The sequence below is a fragment of the Mus musculus genome, chromosome 13 (assembly GCF_000001635.26).
Source record: "Mus musculus strain C57BL/6J chromosome 13, GRCm38.p6 C57BL/6J".
Classification (NCBI taxonomy): Eukaryota; Metazoa; Chordata; class Mammalia; order Rodentia; family Muridae; genus Mus; species Mus musculus.
The window spans coordinates 77,595,804-77,615,730 of NC_000079.6; the positions used below are offsets into that span (position 1 = coordinate 77,595,804).

General features: G+C 41.8%; 1 protein-coding gene across 2 annotated transcripts in view; it reads left to right on the forward strand.

Annotated features, from left to right (window-relative positions):
• Positions 1–17,982, forward strand: part of 2210408I21Rik (RIKEN cDNA 2210408I21 gene) — a 478,255-nt gene extending 460,273 nt beyond the window's left edge. Inside the window, exon 19 of one of the 2 annotated variants that reach the window (XM_017315609.1) lies at positions 16,724–17,982. In XM_017315609.1, the coding sequence (XP_017171098.1) occupies positions 16,724–16,841 (118 nt within the window). In that variant the 3' untranslated portion in view covers positions 16,842–17,982. The remainder of the gene's footprint in view (positions 1–16,723) is intronic. The other variant, NM_001145676.1, reaches the window with a different exon arrangement.
• Positions 17,983–19,927: the final 1,945 nt, after the last annotated feature.

The window sequence follows — 19,927 nt, forward strand, 5'->3', positions numbered from 1 at the left end:
AAAGCAAGCTGTTATGGCACATGACTCACATGCCTAGCATGCAGTCTCAACACCACATAAAACCAGTGCACACTGGAATCCCAGCACTGGGGAAGTGGAGACAGGGGGATCAGTTTAAAGTATCCTGTAATGAATTTGGTCAGAGGAGCTATCATTTAAATTCAAGCAGATCATTCTGTTTCAGAATAATTTTCTCAAGCATAGGAAATCTTTATACCTGCATATCCCCTCCCTGAAGTTTATCCTTTACGTCTCAGGATTCTGCAGAGTCACTTTTTGGCAGAACTTCCTTCTGAGAACAATATCAAACACTCTCACTTTCCAATGCCCCTATCATTTAATAATGGCTTCACTACTCAAAAAGCTCAAAATGCTTTCTATCTTAATGTAGGTGCTTTTCTCAAGGGAAAGGGAAGCCACGAATGATTGCCTAGAGCTATTTCAGACTGCTTCATGAGTCAAGGAAGAAACACCTGAATTATGCCTTCCTCATAGACAATTACTAAGATGAAGCCTAAGGAAATGGCACCAGATCCTTTTATTACCACTGACATTTCATACCTACACTGAAATCGTGTGAGAAATTGTTATGAGATTTTGTTGGTGGGTCTGGGATAATTATTCGGCCATATGATAGATCTTCAGTCTGTGTAAGCCCTGCTGGCTTTACCACTTACCACAGTATTCTGGACTCAGCATGTGTTCAATGAATGTTTTCTGAATGGATGGGTAAATTAATTATGTGCATTAAAACTCTTTCTTTAAAGCATGACTTCTTGAAACTTATTTTAAATAGACCCATAAACCAAGAAGATCACTCAGCCATAAGTCCTATGTCTAAAGCCCAATAAAACAACTAACATATAAAGCCCCTTTATTTCCATCTCTTCAGAAGAATATACTACACTTTATTTTTTTTTACCATTACCTCTCATTGAAACAGATATGAAACTGTTGATTTTTTTTAATTTATTCTGGTATAAAGATTTTAAAGATTTATTTATGTCTATTTTACGTGTATGAGTGTTTTGTTTACAAGTATGTCTTTGCACCACATGCATGCAGTGTCCTCAGAGGCCAGAAGAGGTCATCAGATCCCCTGGAAGTGAAATTACAGTTACCTGCCATGTGGTGCTGTGAGTCCAACCGTGCTCTGCTAGGAGAACAACACATGCCCTGAATTACAGCACTATCTTTCCAGCCCCCAGTGATTTAAACACTGTGTGAACCACAGTTAAAGTTATTATGCATTCCCAAAAAATGCTACTCAGGTGTCAAATAAAGTGAAATAATTAAATGTCTTTTTAAAAAGATTTTATCAGTGCGAGTATGCATGTGTGTGTGTGTGTGTGTGTGTGTGTGTGTGTGTGTGTGTGTGTGTGTGATGTGCATGCATGTAAAGGTGAGGCTACAAATACCTATGGACAAGCAGAGGCCAGAGAAGGCTATCTAGTCCTCTGTAACCCAGGTTTAAGGTGCTTGTGAACAGCCAGCATGTCATCTGATTTACTAGGCTCCGAATGCCCATGATCATGATTGCACAAAACCTCTTCACCATTGAGCCATCTCTCCACAGCTCTAGCTGCCTTTGCTGTATAGTGTGATTTCATTTTTAGAAGGGTATGGATATGCCTAATAGATGAAGGAATTTTCAGAATCATTTGTGGTGTAGAAACAAGGGAAAAGATGTATTTCAAAACCTGGCATTTTATTCTCTGTATAACTAATTAGTAATACCTTTTTGAGATAGCAAGTGCTACCTGTTGTGTTATTAGAAATTACAGGGTATTTCAGTCCATCTGAGCATAACACTGTAATATCTGAATTTCTTATAGATAACAACCAGCAGCTACTGTGTGAGTTTAAGGTGTGGAGAGTGTAGTGTCTGGAACACTGTGTTATGGGAAATATACTCTCTGAGTCAGTCTAGCATAGGCAATGGGAAGCATCATGGTAGAACACAGAAGCAGTTTGTGTTTGTTTGCCTGCCAGCTTGCTTGTTTCAGAGAATAGCACAATTTGGCTCATATTTTAGAAAACTGAATACATGGGCAATTTCTCTGCATTATAGATAGCCAAGTAATATTTCTACTTTGTGAACATTAAAAAGCATAACCAAATGTTTGTTATTGAATTTGTTTCAAGATTAAGCAATTGGGATGGACTGCGTAAAAAGTGGACTGTAGACATAGTCTGAGAAAGAATGAGCTGGTTTGGGGTGAATGGGAAGGAATATCAAGTGGATAGAAAGCAAAGTAAGGCATCGAAGCACAGAAACCATAAGATAGGGGCAATGAGGACGGCAGTTCTCTCCTTGAGAAAAGGCAGCAGAAGCCAAACAGAACTATAACCGGGCTAGAGCATGCGACTTCCAACACCCTGGTCAGGATGGATCCTGAGGCTTTGGTGTTATTAAACGCGTTCTCACGCCCGGCCAGGAAGAACACAGCAAACCAGAATCTTCTGCGGCAAAACTTTATTGCTTACATCTTCAGGAGCAAGAGTGTAAGAAGCAAGAGCGCGAGAAAACGAAACCCCGTCCCTATTAAGGAGAATTATCCTTCGCCTAGGACGTGTCACTCCCTGATTGGCTGCAGCCCATCGGCCGAGTTGACGTCACGGGGAAGGCAGAGCACATGGAGTGGAGAACCACCCTCGGCACATGCGCAGATTATTTGTTTACCACTTAGAACACAGCTGTCAGCGCCATCTTGTAACGGCGAATGTGGGCGCGGCTCCCAACATCTCCCCCTTTCCTTTTAATAAGAGCAAATAGGCCACCCATATTAATGAGAGTGGAGATAGAGGTCAAATCCCCAGTGTGTAGGTAAAGGAGCCATGTACAGGATTAGCTCTTAGGCTCACAGGCTTTTACCCAGAGCAACCCTGACCTGCTCCCGTGTCGTTTTGCCTGGAGAGAAGGACACTTGGACACTCAACCTTCTTGAAAGATGACATGTCTCCCTAGAATAGGCTCATATATGCCGCAGAGCCTTTCTATTGCAGTGCTTAGCCGTGCAACTCTCTCGGGCTGCTGAAGCACACTCACTCTATCCCGTGCAATGAGACTAGCCTCATGGGATATAAGAGCTGAGTGGCCAGCGACCTATTGCCTAAGCATAGATATATCAGGGGAAGCTCCATGTTCTAGTCCTGCAAGCGCCTGGGCAATAACCACCTTGTCTCTCCTAGTTTGGGCCTTAAGCTTACAGACCAATCAAAGAAGCAACACTAATCCACAGCAAAGTGTATCTCCAAATAATATTAATCCCACCCATTTTTTAAAGAAAGAAAATGCTGAGGAGATCCAATTGGGTAATCCTTTGGTCAGGGACAGGTCCAAGCGCGTGGAGTTGACCTGAAGTCTCAATTCCCGAAGGATCTGTTCAAATTCAGCCATCCAATTCTGTAACATATACTGAAAAAGACTTTTTGACAAATTAGCTGCCCTAGTAAATTTAACATACTGAATGGAAATAACACACAATCCCGGAAACTTTTGTTCACATCCCAGCTGAGTTATTTGTCATAATACATCTAGTTGTTTCTGGACAAGATCTATGCGTTGATTAACCAGCATGAGACCTCCCTGTATCTTGACATTAGCTGAGGCCTGTTTATCTATGACTGTAGTCACTGAGGCTGACAAAGTGTTAATGGTGTCAGTTGTCTGGACCTGTCCAGACAGAGCCAAGGCTGTCTGAATCAAGGCTAAACCCAGTTCCTAGTTAGTGGTAAAAAAGCAGGAGAATACTTGAGCATTATACATCACCGTCATTGGGAGTGGAAATATCGACATTATCCCCCAACGCTGCTCTCTCTTTATTATTGACGCCCTGGACATCACCAAGACGAGGGACATTAGTATTCCCTTGGTCAGTCTGGATTTTTCGGGTGAGTCTTTCTGGTATCCAAAATGGGTTGTCTTCATTCTGTGGGAAAACACAGACAGCTCCCCTGGATCTTATCAAGATAGGATCCGGGCCATACCATTTATTATCAAGGACATTTTTCCATTTAACCATCTCATTGGGCCTATCTGGCTCTGAACAATGACGTTCAGCCGCAGTATGGCCATGAGCATCAATATTTAAAAAATTGAGTGTAAAGAGTGCCATAGACACAGACACTCTTGGTGCTCGGGGTAAAATCTCTTCAATTCCCCTCTTTTGCTTTATAAGATAGGCTTTGAGGGTGCGATGCGCACGCTCAACAATACCCTGTCCTTGAGGGTTGTATGGAAGTCCAGTCAGGTGGGTTACGTCCATCTGACGGCAGAACTGCTGAAATTTTTGAGACGTATAAGCTGGTCCATTATCAGTCTTAAGGAGTTTGGGTTTCCCCCAAGCACTCCATGCCTCAAGGCAATGTTGAATCACATGTGAGGCTTTTTCTCCGGTTAACGGAGAGGCAAACATGATGCCAGAACATGTGTCAATGGACACATGGAGATATTGAAGTTTTCCAAAGGAAGAAACATGTGTAACATCCATTTGCCAGACCTGTAGAGGTCGAATACCGCGTGGGTTAATTCCCACATGAGGAACTGGCAAGAACTCACAGCAGCTTTGACATTGAGTAACAATGTCACGGGCTTCTTTTCTTGTCAGGGAGAAACGACTGCGTAATGTTTCAGCCGTCACATGAAAATTGTTATGAAAATTTCTTGCAGCCTCTACCGGGGATGATAGGGCAGCAGCCACCACTTTAGTGGCCTTATCTGCCAAATCATTTCCCAGAGCCATGGGGCCAGGTAGGCCTGAATGGGCTCTAACATGAGTAATATAAACAGGAGATCTTCTAGATAACAAAACTAATTGTATCTGCTGAAAAATATTGGCAACTCTACTGGAAGGCTTAATCACTCCAGCCACTTCTAAAAGATTTACTGCATTAACCACATAACAGGAATCTGACACAATATTAAGGGGTTCTAAAAAGGTTTTTAAAACTTCTAAGACCACTAAACATTCTACCACTTGAGGTGAATTTTCATTATATTGTTTGGATACCACTTTACCATTAGCCACATAGGCACCTATGCCAGTTTTTGATCCATCAGTATATACCACAATCCCATTTTTAAGTGGGTTTCTTACTGTTATTTGTGGAAAAACAACAGATTGATTTTGGGCAAACTGTAAGATTGGATGTTTTGGATAATGGTTATCTATTTTTCCTGAAAAGGAGGTAACTAAAACTGCCCAATCATTAGATGTGGCTGCCAATGTTTGAACCTGTGCAGCGGTATAAGGTACAATTAAAAGATATGGACTTCGCCCAAAGTGGGTGATTGCTGCTTTTAGACCTTTAAGGGCAAGCTGTGCAATTGCATCAGGATACCAATCTATTATTTTAGCTGGGGATACGTTTGGATGGATCCACAACAATGGCCCATTCTGCCACAAAACTGCAGTTGGCAATTGTGCTGTCTTAAAGACACACAAACTGAAAGGCTGCGAATCCTCAATACGTTGTAATTGTGCATTTTGTAAGGCATTTTCCACTTTTTGTAAGGCCTGGTTAGCAGCTAGAGTAAGAGTCCTAGGGGAGGAGATATGAGGATCTCCTTCTAAAATACCAAACAAAGGCCTTAACTCAGCGGAAGGAATCTTTAAAAAAGGTCTGAGCCAATTAATATCTCCCAACAGCTTTTGAAAATCATTTAAGGTATGGAGGTGATCTCTTCTTATCTCTACCTTTTGGGGCACAATCTTATCTGGGGACACCACAGAGCCCAAGAATTGTCCTGTATCAGAAATTTGGACCTTTTCTGTGGCTATCTGTAAACCCCACTGACTTAAAGTTTTAAGTAGAAAAGGATATGCCTTTTGTAGCATGGTAAGGTCTTTATGGCACAGGAGGATGTCATCCATGTAAAGGAGCAAAATTAAAGAGGGGAATTGTTCCCTCACTGGCAAAAGAGCTTCTTGCACATAAAGTTGGCACATTGTAGGACTATTGGACATTCCCTGTGGTAAGACCTTCCATTGATACCTCTTATCAGGTTCCATGTGATTAATAGAGGGGATGGTAAAGGCAAATCTGGGCCTATCCCTTGGACACAAAGGTATAGAAAAGAAACAATCTTTAATATCTATAATAATTAAATTCCAGCCACGTGGTAAGGCGGAAAGTACAGGGAGACCCCTCTGTACTGGGCCAAATAAGTTCATTTGCTCATTAATGGCTCTGAGGTCATGGAGCAGTCTCCACTTTCCTGACTTTTTCTTAATTACAAAAATTGGAGTATTCCAAGGTGAGGTAGAGGGTTCAATATGGCCTAGTTTTAATTGTTCCTCTACCAGTTGAATCACAGCTTCTAGTTTTTCAGAGGATAGGTGCCATTGAGGAACCCACACTGGGTCCCCTGTTTTCCATGGTATGGGTCGTGCTGCCCCAATGGCCACTAAGGAAAAACCCAGACCCTGTCTGTCTTGGTTTCCATTAGGTGAGATGGGCTCTATCCTTCCCTGTTCTTGATGTCCTAACCCTTTTCCTTCTTTATAACCCATCTTTGCCATGATATTTTTTGCTTTAGTTGAATACCCTCCCGATGGGGCGTTTTCATTGGACAAAATAAGGCCCAAATGCTGCATAATATCCCTTCCCCAGAGGTTAACCGGGAGTGGGAGCACATAAGGTATGAATTTCCCTTGCTGTCCTTCAGAGGATTCCCACGTCAAGGCAACGGAGCTTATAGTGGGACATGATTGATATCCTAGGCCCTGTAATGAATGAGATGACTCTGTGGTGGGCCATGCTTTGGGCCACCAATGTGTAGAGATTATACTTTTATCTGCTCCGGTATCAAGGATGCCTTCAAACTCTTTTCCATTAATCTTAAGGCGGAGCTTAGGTCTATCATTTAAAGATACAACCAAATAGGCAGAATCATTTCCTGAGGAGCCCATTTTCTTTATCTCAGGTCCTGCAGATTTCTCCCTGGTATTATCAGGGAGGAGCAGCAGCTGAGCTATCCTATCTCCTTTACTAATAGAAAAAACGCCCTTAGGGCTTGAGCACAGGACCTGTATTTCAGGGGAATGTTGACAATCCATAACTCCAGGGTGGACTACTAAGCCCTGCAAGGTGAGTGAACCCCGGCCGAGAATAAGGCCCATGGTTCCCGGGGGCAAGGATGGTATAGGCTCCACTGGCACCGGCTGAATACTCATTTGAGGCATTAATAGGAAGTCGGAGGCGGCACGCAGGTCCACCCTTGTGGGTCTTCCTGGGTCGCCTCTCTGACTGCTTCCTGGGTCCTGACAAACCGGTTCCCATATCTTTGAGGGCCCTGGGACCGAGGGCCCGATGACCCGTTTTTTGGCACATCAGTTGATTGACTATCAGGTGGGGGAAGGATTCTGCCCTTTATATCCCTCACAGAGCGACACTGGTCAGCTCTATGATAACCCTTGCCACACTTAGAGCAAAGAGTGAGAGTCCCCCCCTGTTTATCTGGAGCTCTGCAATCTTTCTTAAAATGCCCAGGCTTTCCGCAATTAAAACATGTCCTCTGATCATTTCTGCTCATGGAGCGGTTCTGAGATTGGAGGATGGCGGCCGCTAAGCCTGCATTGGTGAGAGGTCCCCCAAGCTCTCGACAGACCCTGAGCCAGTCTTGTAAGCCTTTGTTCTTTCTTGGGGCTATGGCCGCTCGGCACTCCTTTGTGGCTTGCTCATAGATTAGCTGTTCTACCAGAGGCGCGGCTTGCTCTGAATCTCCAAAAATACGCTCTGCTGCCTCTGTCATTCTGGCCACAAAATCTGAGAAGGACTCCTGAGGTCCCTGGACAACTTTTGTTAATTGACCAGTGGTTTCACCTGCTCGGGAGAGCGCCTTCCAGGCCCTAATAGCCGTGGAGGAAACTTGGGCATAAGCTCCCCAATGGTAGTTTGTTTGATCAGCAGAATAAGCTCCCTGACCCGTTAACAAGTCAAAAGTCCAATCTCTCTGCTCTGGAGTCAAAGCAGCTGCGTTTGCTCGGGCCTGCGCTTGTGCAGTTTCATGCCAAAGAGCTCTCCATTCCATATATTTGCCCATACTAGGGAGAGCGGCTTTTACAACCGTTTGCCAGTCGGCAGGAGTTAGTGCCATGCCGGCAAGCCTGTCTAACTGCACCAAGGTAAAATTAGCATTGGTTCCATATTTACGGACCGACTCGGCAAGCTCTTTAATCTGTAAGTATTCTACCGGAGCGTGGACACGCCCACCCTCGGCTCCTTCAAAGACCGGAAATGCCTGTTGTATTTTCCTTTGTTCCTCTCTGGGAATGAATGAGTCTGCGCACTGCCTCTCTGCGCACTGCCTCTCTGCGCATCTCTCTGCGCATTGCCTCTCTGCGCATCTCTCTGCGCATTGCATCTCTGCACATTGCTGACGCACTACGCAGGGCGGGGGCTCCGCATAGGGCGGACCTTGAAACCGACTGCCCTGAGGTTGAACAGTACGCTGGCTTTCGCCAGCCGCTTTTGGCTTTTTTCTTGACCAATTAGCTGGCTGGTAATGGGCTGCTTCTTCCTCCCAGTCTGTTTCCTCAGAGGAGAATTCTTCATCTGCTTCAGAGCTACTAAGAGCTGGCTTCCTGAGCTCATCTAGTGACGAGTATCTCCTAGAGACCTCCGCTAATCGATCTTTTTTCTTTTCTTTTTTCTTTTCCTTCCTTCTAATCTCTCCCCAGGTATTCTTACCTGACCTAAACTTTTCCTCGGGTTCAAGACCCTTGGAAAGGCCTGTATACTTATTTTGTGTACCATATTTTCTCTTTGCTCCTACTCTCTCTCCCCGCTTTACTTCTGATAGATTGTCCTGAATTTCATCTAGAATCCTCCCTGCCTTAACCACTTGATAACATGTGAAAAGGAACAAAAGGGCTTCTAACACTAGAAAAAATTCAAGGCCAAACATAACTTGTAAAGCCATTTTCCACTTTACTTCTGATAGACTGTCTTGAATTTCCTTAGAAAGTTCAAGACCAGACTTACCTCGTAAAGCTGTACTCACTGGTACTCTCGTTCCCCAGCTGAAAAGTTCTGAATTCATACAGTTGAATCCTTCTTAACAGTCTGCTTTACGGGAACCTTTATTACCGCGACCCGCAGTTCTGGTTCTGGAATGAGGGATCTTCCTTGCGCCAGTCCCGAGTTTTTTCTTGTCCCGGAATTCGGCACCAATTGTTATTAAACGCGTTCTCACGCCTGGCCAGGAAGAACACAGCAAACCAGAATCTTCTGCGGCAAAACTTTATTGCTTACATCTTCAGGAGCAAGAGTGTAAGAAGCAAGAGCGCGAGAAAACGAAACCCCGTCCCTATTAAGGAGAATTATCCTTCGCCTAGGACGTGTCACTCCCTGATTGGCTGCAGCCCATCGGCCGAGTTGACGTCACGGGGAAGGCAGAGCACATGGAGTGGAGAACCACCCTCGGCACATGCGCAGATTATTTGTTTACCACTTAGAACACAGCTGTCAGCGCCATCTTGTAACGGCGAATGTGGGCGCGGCTCCCAACACTTTGGTGCCAAAGGGTCATAAAACTGAGACGTGAACCCCTCTGACAGTGTGAGCTCCTGAACTAGGGGTGAGGTGAGGGAATGTCTTCAAAGTGTGTTGTGCTGCCTTGGAGTTGTCAGGTGCACAAAACTGGGAGATGAGATGCAAACTGTTCCCTGGCAAGGGTTCTGTGTGCTTAGCGAGATCATGGTCAAATTTTAGGCTCACGCAAATGTCTTTATAGAAATAATATCAATAGACATAATGCAAGAATAAAAATGATTATCAAGAAACTAAATGTAGAGAACTTAGGGTAAAGCTGAAGAACAATCCGTTATATCTCAGGGTGCAAATGAGCTACAGATGAAGAGAAAGTGTGGCACATCTTCTTGAGGGAGAGGATGTCTAAGACTGACCCTGAAAAGGCTCATGTGCACAAAGCATTGACATAAAGAAAATGAGGGCTTTCTATGCTGTGCAAGAGAAGTACAAAAAGCTGGGGTTTTTTCCCCTAGAGTAATAAAATCCAATATGAGTTCACCATTCACTGCTCAGCCACCACCTGGTAGGACAATTTCAAATCATTAATTGAGCCAGATGGTTTATGTTTTTCATGGCACAATTAACTAATACATAACTGTAAAACACTTTGTAAATAGAGTCACATAAATGTTTAATAATCACATAAAGTTTGGAGGCTTATTTAAAGTTACATTTCTGTATTCAAGTGTTTTATTGACATTCCAGAGAAATGCCAATAATATGATCAGATGCCACATTATAACTGTTTCTAATAATACAACAAAAGTAATGGGAAAACAGAAAACTTCAGCCAGGGTGGACAGAAAAGAGTGGCTCAGTATGCAGTGTTCCTTTACAGAAGGCAGGAAGAACGGATACGAGATAGCTGTGTACAACAGCAATGGGAAGGCCATTTGAAAGAGAATTTGTCAGACAAAGCAATGTGAAAGACATGAAACCAGAGGGAAAACATAGGTACAAGGGCTCTGAAACTCAAGTAGTGGAATAAAATAATATATTTTATGAAGCACTTGGCATTCACAACTCACCACTCTTTGTGACACTTGAATGAATACTGGCAGCATTGCCTATTTTAAAACTGGTAATACCTGACTCACACAAAGTGTCCAGTATCACATTTTAGTAAGAAGTGGATTCAGGCTTCAATCCTAAACAGCATGGCTTCAGCATCTTCTATGAGGAATCTGGGGTAAATCATATACTCTAAGTCAATGAATCAGTTGCACTGCTCCTCCCTCCAAACATGGCTGGCCTGTGTCACCACAGCCATCCCGGACCACAGTGACAGCAGCTCTGTCATGGGTCTAGCAGGCAGTCACTTCTGTTTGGGATTACTTGTTCCAGGAGAAAAATAAGACACATCACAGTGAGATTTGCCCTGACTTGCAACCAAAAACTGATGTACCAAAGAGGCCTGACAGCAACAACATGTCACTCACTGAGTGCTTGCTAGGAACAGGGCATTATTTTGTTTTGTTTTCATTTTATAATCGATGAACTTTTGTGAGTTCCCATTTTATAGATAGAAAATCAGCCTGATAGTAGTCTTCCCTGCCCAAATTCACAGAGGTTATAAAGGATTCAAATCCAGGCTTCCCCTGCTCCTCAACTCTGTTCAGCAAACAGCATTCCAAGGAGTCAGACACATAATCCCTTTCAATTACAATAAGAGATTAGATAGGGATACTTTCTATTTAACATGGATGAAGCTTCTAGAACAAATGTTTCTCATTGGAGTACAATGAAGATTTTGGGAAGCCATAGCTCCATTGTATGGGATTGCTGTGTATGAAAGTCATTTTCCACCTTGTTCCCTGGGTCCCACTAGAAACATTAAACACCAAGACAAGAAAAGGCACCCTTCTCCATTGTATGGGATTGCTGTGTATGAAAGTCATTTTCCATCTTTTTCCCTGGGTCCCACTAGAAAAGTTAAACAGCAAGACAGGAAAAGGCACCCTGCTCATTTCCCAGTGTCTTTCCTAGATAGAGTGGTCTTTCCACAATGGAGACTGGCAAATTTCTTTGTGGAAAAATTCCAAATGGAAACTATTTCAGGGCTTGTGGGATGTAGCATTTTGGCGGTCTCCATCACAATTGTGTTGTGTGGGATCAGTCACAGAGAACACAGATAAAAACACATATAGCTGTACACCCAAACTCCTCTGTCACTTTTCTATAGATAAAACATTGAGACTGAGTGAGGGGTTCAAAAGCTCCTGAGAGGGTTTAACTAACAAGCAGTAGGTTCTGACACATTCAGGAGCCATAAGCAATGGCTCATGTTAGGATAGTGAGTGGTAAGCAGGCACTGTTGGTGGAACTATGTAAGTGAAGAGAGATTATGAGAAGGCTTAGAACACCCAAGTCAGTAAGAATGGAGTATATACCCAGGATGTGACTATTGACACTGTAGAAAATATCAGTAAAGGTTTTATTTAGAGTCCCTACTTTATCAGATAGAAAAAGACCCATGGTCAAGCATGGCCAAGCTTCTGTACTCACCCCCAGAAGGCATGTGGATGGAACTTCTTCCAAAAGGCAGAGGTAGTTACCATATAGATCAGTGGGATCTTTGAGGATTCTACTGTTCATCCATATATGAGACATAGCAAATAGGGGGCAATGTTGAATTTCATAAACCATAGTGGGAAGGTAGGGGATTTAGTACAAGAGGCAGGCTACCAAGTCAGGATGAACAAAAAATAGAGTCAACATATATTTAGTATGAAGCTTTTCAGTGAGTTGTAGAATACATGACTCTGATAACTTCTGACTTCTGTTGGAAAATGTTTCTATCCCAGATATTTACTATATTGGGAGAAACTACAGATAAAGATTTTGAACATATTGTGCATTGGTATTTGAAAAATTGGTAGATTAGTTTCTCTCATGGTAATTCTTTTGAGAAAATGATTTCCTTTTTCACTGTATTAGCAGTTAGAGACAAACCTTTCTTAGCAGTTTATGAGTGTGAAATGTAGCTTGTGACAGAGATTTCAAATATCTAGTGCTTTTATTTAACAAGAATAAAATAATTAGAAAATATAACCTATTACCTTTTATCATTTGTTATTATTTATTATCCTTATATAAAATTATTTCTCCTTTATAAACCAAAGCAGAGATAAGACGGCTGTGGTAGGTAAATAATTTTGTCTAATGTCATTAATTACCAACAGCTCAATTATACTGTGAAGTGCTATAATTGTCATGAAGCTTAAGGATCCTTATCATGGATTCTGTTACATATATAATTCATTTAAATTACATTAATTATACAGATTTTTAATGAAGAAAAGAAACTGCTTTTAATCTTCACAAGTAGAGACAATGATCAAAATATTTATGTGTGGAATACATATTTTGATCTGTTGACATTCTTAAAATAATTCGTCTTCTTAGGCAGTATTAACACTTTTATATACTGGAAGACTGGAGGAGAATAGACATGTTTGCATTGCACATAAATATAGATGATGCTTAGTTCTTCTATTTAATATCTAAATTTATAAAATATTTAAGCTTTTTCTTGTTTGAACTTGGAATGAAACCCTAGTTCTTGCATATGCTAGGCAAGTGGTCAATGATTGGGCTATACCCAGGTGTGTTCTTATTGGATGTGTGTGTGTGTGTGTGTGTGTGTGTGTGTGTGTGTGGTGTCACATGATATGTGTGTAGGTTAGAGAATAACATGTAGGAGTCAGTTCACTCATTCTTCCATGTGTGTTCTAAGGATTGAATTCAGGTGTCAGGCTTGGTGGGAAATGCCTTGATTCACTGAGCCATCTCATCTACCTAGGCCCCAGCTATTTTAAAGATTAATTGGTGGTATCTATAAAGTTGTCCTAGGGTCATGGATATGTTTGTTATATCTCTCAGCCAAATTTCTAGTAGTTTTAACTTTGCGTGCCTCAGTTTATTGTCATCCATAAAGTTAAAATGCTAATATTTGGAGAACTTAAAGAGGATTATATAATGTTCTTTGTTGTTGTTGTTGCTGCTGCTGCTGTTGTTGGATATTTTTGTTTTTCAAGACAGGGTTTCTCTGTGTTGCCCTGGCTGTCCAGGAACTCACTCTGTAGACCAGGCTGGCCTCGAACTCAGAAATCCACCTGCCTCTGCCTCCCAAGTGCTAGGATTAAAAGCATTCGCCACCACTGCCCGGCATATGTAATGTTCTTAAAACAACCTATAGATAGTGCTGTATACCTTTTTCATTATTTATCTATCCATTGTGGAGTTCAATATAATAGACATAATAATAACACCCAATGCACCTTTATGGACTAGGTAGTAGACATGTTTTAACATCAGAATTCTGAGGAAGGCATGGTGGTGCACACATGAAATCCCAACACTGAGGAAGGTGGGGCAGGAGGATCAAGATTTATAAACCAAGGGGTCTGGAAAGATGGGTCAGCTCTTAAGAGACTAATTGTTCTTACAGAATACCCAGGTTCAATTTCTCAAACTCATAGAATATAATTCCTTTTCTAGGGCATCCGATATCATCTTCTGTTCTCTATGAAGACCAGGCATACATGTGGCAAACAGAAATGCATGCATACAAAACACCTATACAATAAAAATAAAGATATAATTAAAAAGAAAAGAATTCGATACCAACCTGGACTGCAAAGCAAGTTCTAGGCCAGCTTGGGATACCTGACAAGATGCTGTCACAGAGCATTTAAAAAATAAAACAAACAATATAAAATTAACTTCAATTAAAATGGCACAAGGTAGCCTTGTGCGATAAATTACAAAACCCCAAATAATTGATTTTAGGAGTATGTGCTCAAATGATATGATTTTTTTATTAGATATTTTCTTTATTTACATTTCAAATGCTATCCCGGAAGTTCCCTATACCTTCCCCCAGCCCTGCTCTCCTACCCACCCACTCCCACTTCTTGGCCCTGGTGTTTCCCTGTACTGGGGCATATAAAGTTCGCAAGACCAAAGAGCCTCTCTTCCTAATGATGGCCGACTAGGCCATCTTCTGCTACATATGCAGCTAGAGACACGGGCTCTGGGGGTACTGGTTAGTTCATATTGTTGTTCCACCTATAGGGTTGCAGACCCCTTCAGCTCCTTGGGTGCTTTCTCTAGCTTCTCCTTTGGGGTCCTGTGTTCCATCCTATAGATGACTGTGAGCATCCACTTCTATATTTGCCAGGCAGTGGCATAGCCTCATATGAGACAGCAATATCAGGGTCCCTTCAGCAAAATCTTGCTGGCATATGCAATAGTGTCTATGTTTGGTGGCTGATTATGGGATGGATCCTCAGATGGGGTAGTCTCTGGATAGTCCATCCTTTCATCTTAGCTCCAAACTGTTGGGAGCCGCCCCCACATTCGCCGTTACAAGATGGCGCTGACAGCTGTGTTCTAAGTGGTAAACAAATAATCTGCGCATGTGCCAAGGGTATCTTATGACTACTTGTGCTCTGCCTTCCCCGTGACGTCAACTCGGCCGATGGGCTGCAGCCAATCAGGGAGTGACACGTCCGAGGCGAAGGAGAATGCTCCTTAAGAGGGACGGGGTTTTCGTTTTTCTCTCTCTCTTGCTTCGCTCTCTTGCTTCTCTCTCTTGCTTCGCTCTCTTGCTTCTCTCTCTTGCTTCTCTCTCTTGCTTCTCTCTCTCTTGCTTCTTGCTCTCTTGCTTCTTGCACTCTGTTCCTGAAGATGTAAGAATAAAGCTTTGCCGCAGAAGATTCTGGTCTGTGGTGTTCTTCCTGGCCGGTCGTGAGAACGCGTCTAATAACACCAAACTTTGTCTCTATAGCTCCTTTCATGGATATTTTGTTCCCTATTCTAAGGAGGAATGAAGTATGCACACGTTGGTCTTCCCTCTTCTTGATTTTCTTGTGTTTTGCAAATTGTATCTTGGGTATTCTAAGTTTCTGGGCTAATACCCACTTATCAGTGAGTACATATCTAATGACTTCTTTTGTGATTGGGTTACCTCACTAAGGATGTTATCCTCCAGATACAAAATGATATGATTTTTGAACAACATATTAGTGAAAATTATTTTCAATATTCAAGTTATTTATAAAAATTTTTAAATTTTTATAAATGGTGATCTAGTTTCCAACCATGAGGGAACAGGTGAAGAGTTTAAGGAGTCCCTGTGTGATTGGACATAGACAGGGTGGGAAAGCCTTCCTCTGACATGTCAGCACTGCTCATGGCTGGCCAGAGTGCAGAAGCCCTCATTTCAACAGAATACCCAATGTGTCTATGGAAAGCACAGCATCTATTCTTTCTTTGCACTGTTCTGACAAAACCAGAAAGCTGCACCCTATCTCCATGAGCTGTATACAGCTCTTTTTTAACTGGAGGCTCTGATTCTGAAATCACAGAGGGCTTTGGGATGACAATCAGCGAGGAACTGTTTGTCCTTTGCCATGGGGACTACCAGTGAGCCTTTGACCACAAGTCTGTTAGGATATATCAGCAATAAGTTTTGCATCTCCTTTAAAATACTATGTAATGGAAGGTGGTTAAACAAATGGTAGAAAGGCTAAAGAAGAAAGAAGAATGGAAATAGATAACAGGAGAGTCCCTCCTTTTGGAATTTTAGGTTCAGTGTGCCCAGCAAGTTCTGGGAGCTGCTGTCTCTTAATTTTCAAGGAAAGAAGCAGTAGGGATGACAGAATTACATATACATCACAGGATTATGTATTTATATAGAACTAGGTTGTAGAAACTCGCTAGTCTTTGCTTGTGTTCTTGAGGCTTATCTTGATGATCCCCAATCTAATTGTATGTCTAAGGAGAGGTTGCCGCGTCTTTGAACATGTCATTCAGTTGATGTCTTCTTACTACAAACCTCTGTCTGACGTATAGCCCTTTACACCATCTGCAGTGCAATAAATGTAGTATATGTATTTTTAAATCTGGAAAACACAGAAACTACATTTCACACAATACTTGAAAATTTAACACTCAGTTGTACTCTCAAGTATGGCTTTATTTTCCTTTCCCATTCTCCCAGAAACTAGTGAATGCTTGCCTAAGAGGCAAGCACAACAGAACAGAATAGGAAAGCTGAACCCTCAATAAACCAGTGACTGTATATCAGGCTATATATAAAAATGATTGTTGGTTAAATAGGGGTTTTGTGTGTATGTGTTAAAAGTTACAAAAATACTGATTTTATTTATTTTTCTTTTAGGTGGGAAATGAGGAAAGATGAAACACTAGAAGAGAAAGAAAAAATGATGCTTGAACATTTAAAACAGAACTGTACCATACAGGACTTTTCCACATCAGACAGCAAAACCGAACAGTAATCTGCAGAAAAACAGCAACAGCTTTATTTTAGGAAATTGTCTCATACAATGAAGGCTTTTCGCCCTCCTCACAAGGAGGATAGAGTGCACCCAATAGTCTCTGTTTTGAAAGAATCACAGGAATAAAAAAATAAAAGGCTCCACGTTTCTTATTTTAAACATAAGCTCAAATTGTTTTTTTTTTTCCACAATCTTTTGCCTTATATGATAAAATTGCTGCCATCTCGTGTTTCCTTTGAGTTTTTTTTTTTCTTTTAGTATGGAAGTATCTATGACAACAGGCAAAATGTTTGGAAGTATTTTCCTAGGGATTTCTTACATAATATTTGGATGTTGAGTTGATTGGAATCCCCCTGAAAGTCATCTGAAAATTACAATTTAATTTTGAAGCTATAGCCCAAATCTGGATCTTAATTACCTTTAATACTCATGATTGAGCCAGTCGCCACTTACCATATAACCTTTTCTTTACCCACTCTAAATCATAACACTAAAAAGCACTGTCTAGCACTGTTAGCAGCATCAGTCACATGCCTGTTTGTGATGGTTGTTGCCTTCCTCCTAAATCTCACTCCATTCTTATGCTTCCACCTCCTAGGCCAAGTGGCTCTAATTCAGGCAACTCCTGGCATCCTTTTGGCTCAACCAAAAAAAAAATGGTATTTTCTCCAACCAAAAATCATTTTTCTTTCAAAATTACTTTCAAAAGTTATCCTTCTTTATCCCTCATTATCTACAAGGTCTGTTGATTTTATTATTTCCACTGTGTGTGCACATACATACTAGGGGGGGGTATATGATGTGGGAGGGGGGATGTGCTCTATTAACCTGTCTGCCAAGTACAATTATATGTATTTAGTATGTCCTTCCTATCAGTGCCTGATATTGGATTGTAAAGAAACCAGGGGCATTAAAAATAATCTGAGGGTTTCCTTTATGAAACTGAATGTGGTGCTATAGGATCATTCAGTGTGTGAGCAGTTAATAAACATACTGACTAAGGAGCTACCATTGAAAGAACTGTTGACAAAATGCCTTGAGGACAAATGGGAGAAACCCCACTGTGGATCATAGACCATCTGGCAACGAACATAATGGCTTCTGATGTTCTCATAAACGTAATAAAATGTGTGTGCTCCCATGTTCTTTGATCTTTATGAAATATTTGTAGCTATACTATTTCCTATAGAAAGTATTTATATCCAGTCAGAATGGCTAAGATCAAAAATTCAGATAACAGCAGATGCTGGCAAGGATATGGAGAAAGAGGAACACTCCTTCATTGTTGGTGGGATTGCAAGCTTGTACAACCACTCTGGAAATCAGTCTGGCAGTTCCTCAGAAAATTGGACATAGTACTACCGGAGGATCCCACAATACCTCTTCTGGGCATATATCCAGAAGATGTCCCAACTGGTAAGAAGGACACATGCTCCACTATGTTCATAGCAGCCTTATTTATAATAGCCAGAAGCTGGAAAGAACCCAGATACCCCTCAACAGAGGAATGGATACAGAAAATGTGGTACACTTACACAATGAAGTACTACTCAGCTATTAAAAGAATGAATTTATGAAAGTCCTAGCCAAATGGATGGACCTGGAAGGCATCATCCTGAGTGAGGTAACACAATCACAAAGGAACTCACACAATATGTACTCATTGATAAGTGGATATTAGCCCAGAAACTTAGGATACCCAAGATATAAGATACAATTTGCTAAACATATGAAACTCAAGAAGAATGAAGACTGAAGTGTGGACACTTTGCCCCTTCTTAGAATTGGGAACAAAACACACATGGAAGAAGTTACAGAGACAAAGTTTGGAACTGAGACGAAAGGATGGACCATGTAGAGACTGCCATATCCGGGGATCCATCCCATAATCAGCTTCCAAACGCTGATACCATTGCACACACTAGCAAGATTTTGCTGAAAGGACCCAGATATAGCTGTCTCTTGTGAGACTATGCCGGGACCTAGCAAACACAGAAGTGGATGCTCACAGTCAGCTATTAGATGGATCACAGGGCCCCCAATGGAGGAGCTAGAGAAAGTACCCAAGGAGCTAAAGGGATCTGCAACCCTATAGGTGGAACAACATTATGAGCTAACCAGTATCCCGGAGCTCTTGACTCTAGCTGCATATATATCAAAAGATGGCCTAGTCGGCCATCACTGGAAAGAGAGGCCCATTGGACTTGCAAACTTTATATGCCCCAGTACAGGGGAATACCAGGGCCAAAAAGGGGGAGTGGGTGGGCAGGGGAGTGGGGGTGGGTGGATATGGGGGACTTTTGGTATAGCATTGGAAATGTAAATGAGTTAAATACCTAATAAAAAATGAAAAAAAAAAAAAAGAAACCAGAAGTTTTCCACTTCATAAGATATTTTATTTGAAATATAGTTTTTAATAAAAAACTTATTCAATGAGTCATAAAAAAAAAAACAAACAAAAAAAAAAAAAGATGGCCTAGTCAGCCATCACTGGAAAGAGAGGCCCATTGGACTTGCAAACTTTATATGCCCCAGTTCAGGGGAACGCCAAGGCCAAAAAGTGGAAGTGGGAGGGTAGGGGAGTGGGGGGAGGTTATGGGGGACTTTTGGGATAGCATTGGAAATATAAATGAGGAAAATACCTAATAAAAATATTTTTAAAAAAGAAAGTATTTATATATGTTTCAGTGGGTGAATTTGGATACAAAGGAGGCTACTCTAGAAATCTTGGATCTTATCTTTTTTTATTAATTAATCATTTTATTTATTTACATCCCAAATGTTGCCTTCTCCTGGTTCCTCCCTCACAGAGTTCTTACCCCCGTGCTCCATCCCCCTCACCTCTGAGAGAGTACCACGCCTGACTGGTGCATCAAGTCTCTACAAGGCTAGACACATCCCCTCCCACTGAGGCCAGACAAGGCAGCCCAATGCTACATGTGTGCTAGTAGCCTAGGACCAGCACCTGTCTCAGTCAGCTGCTGGTTGAGCCTGTCAGGGGACAACCATGCTGGGCTCCTATCTGTAAACACAACATAGCTTCAGTAATAGTGTCAGAGTTTAATGCCTACCTGTAGGATGGACCC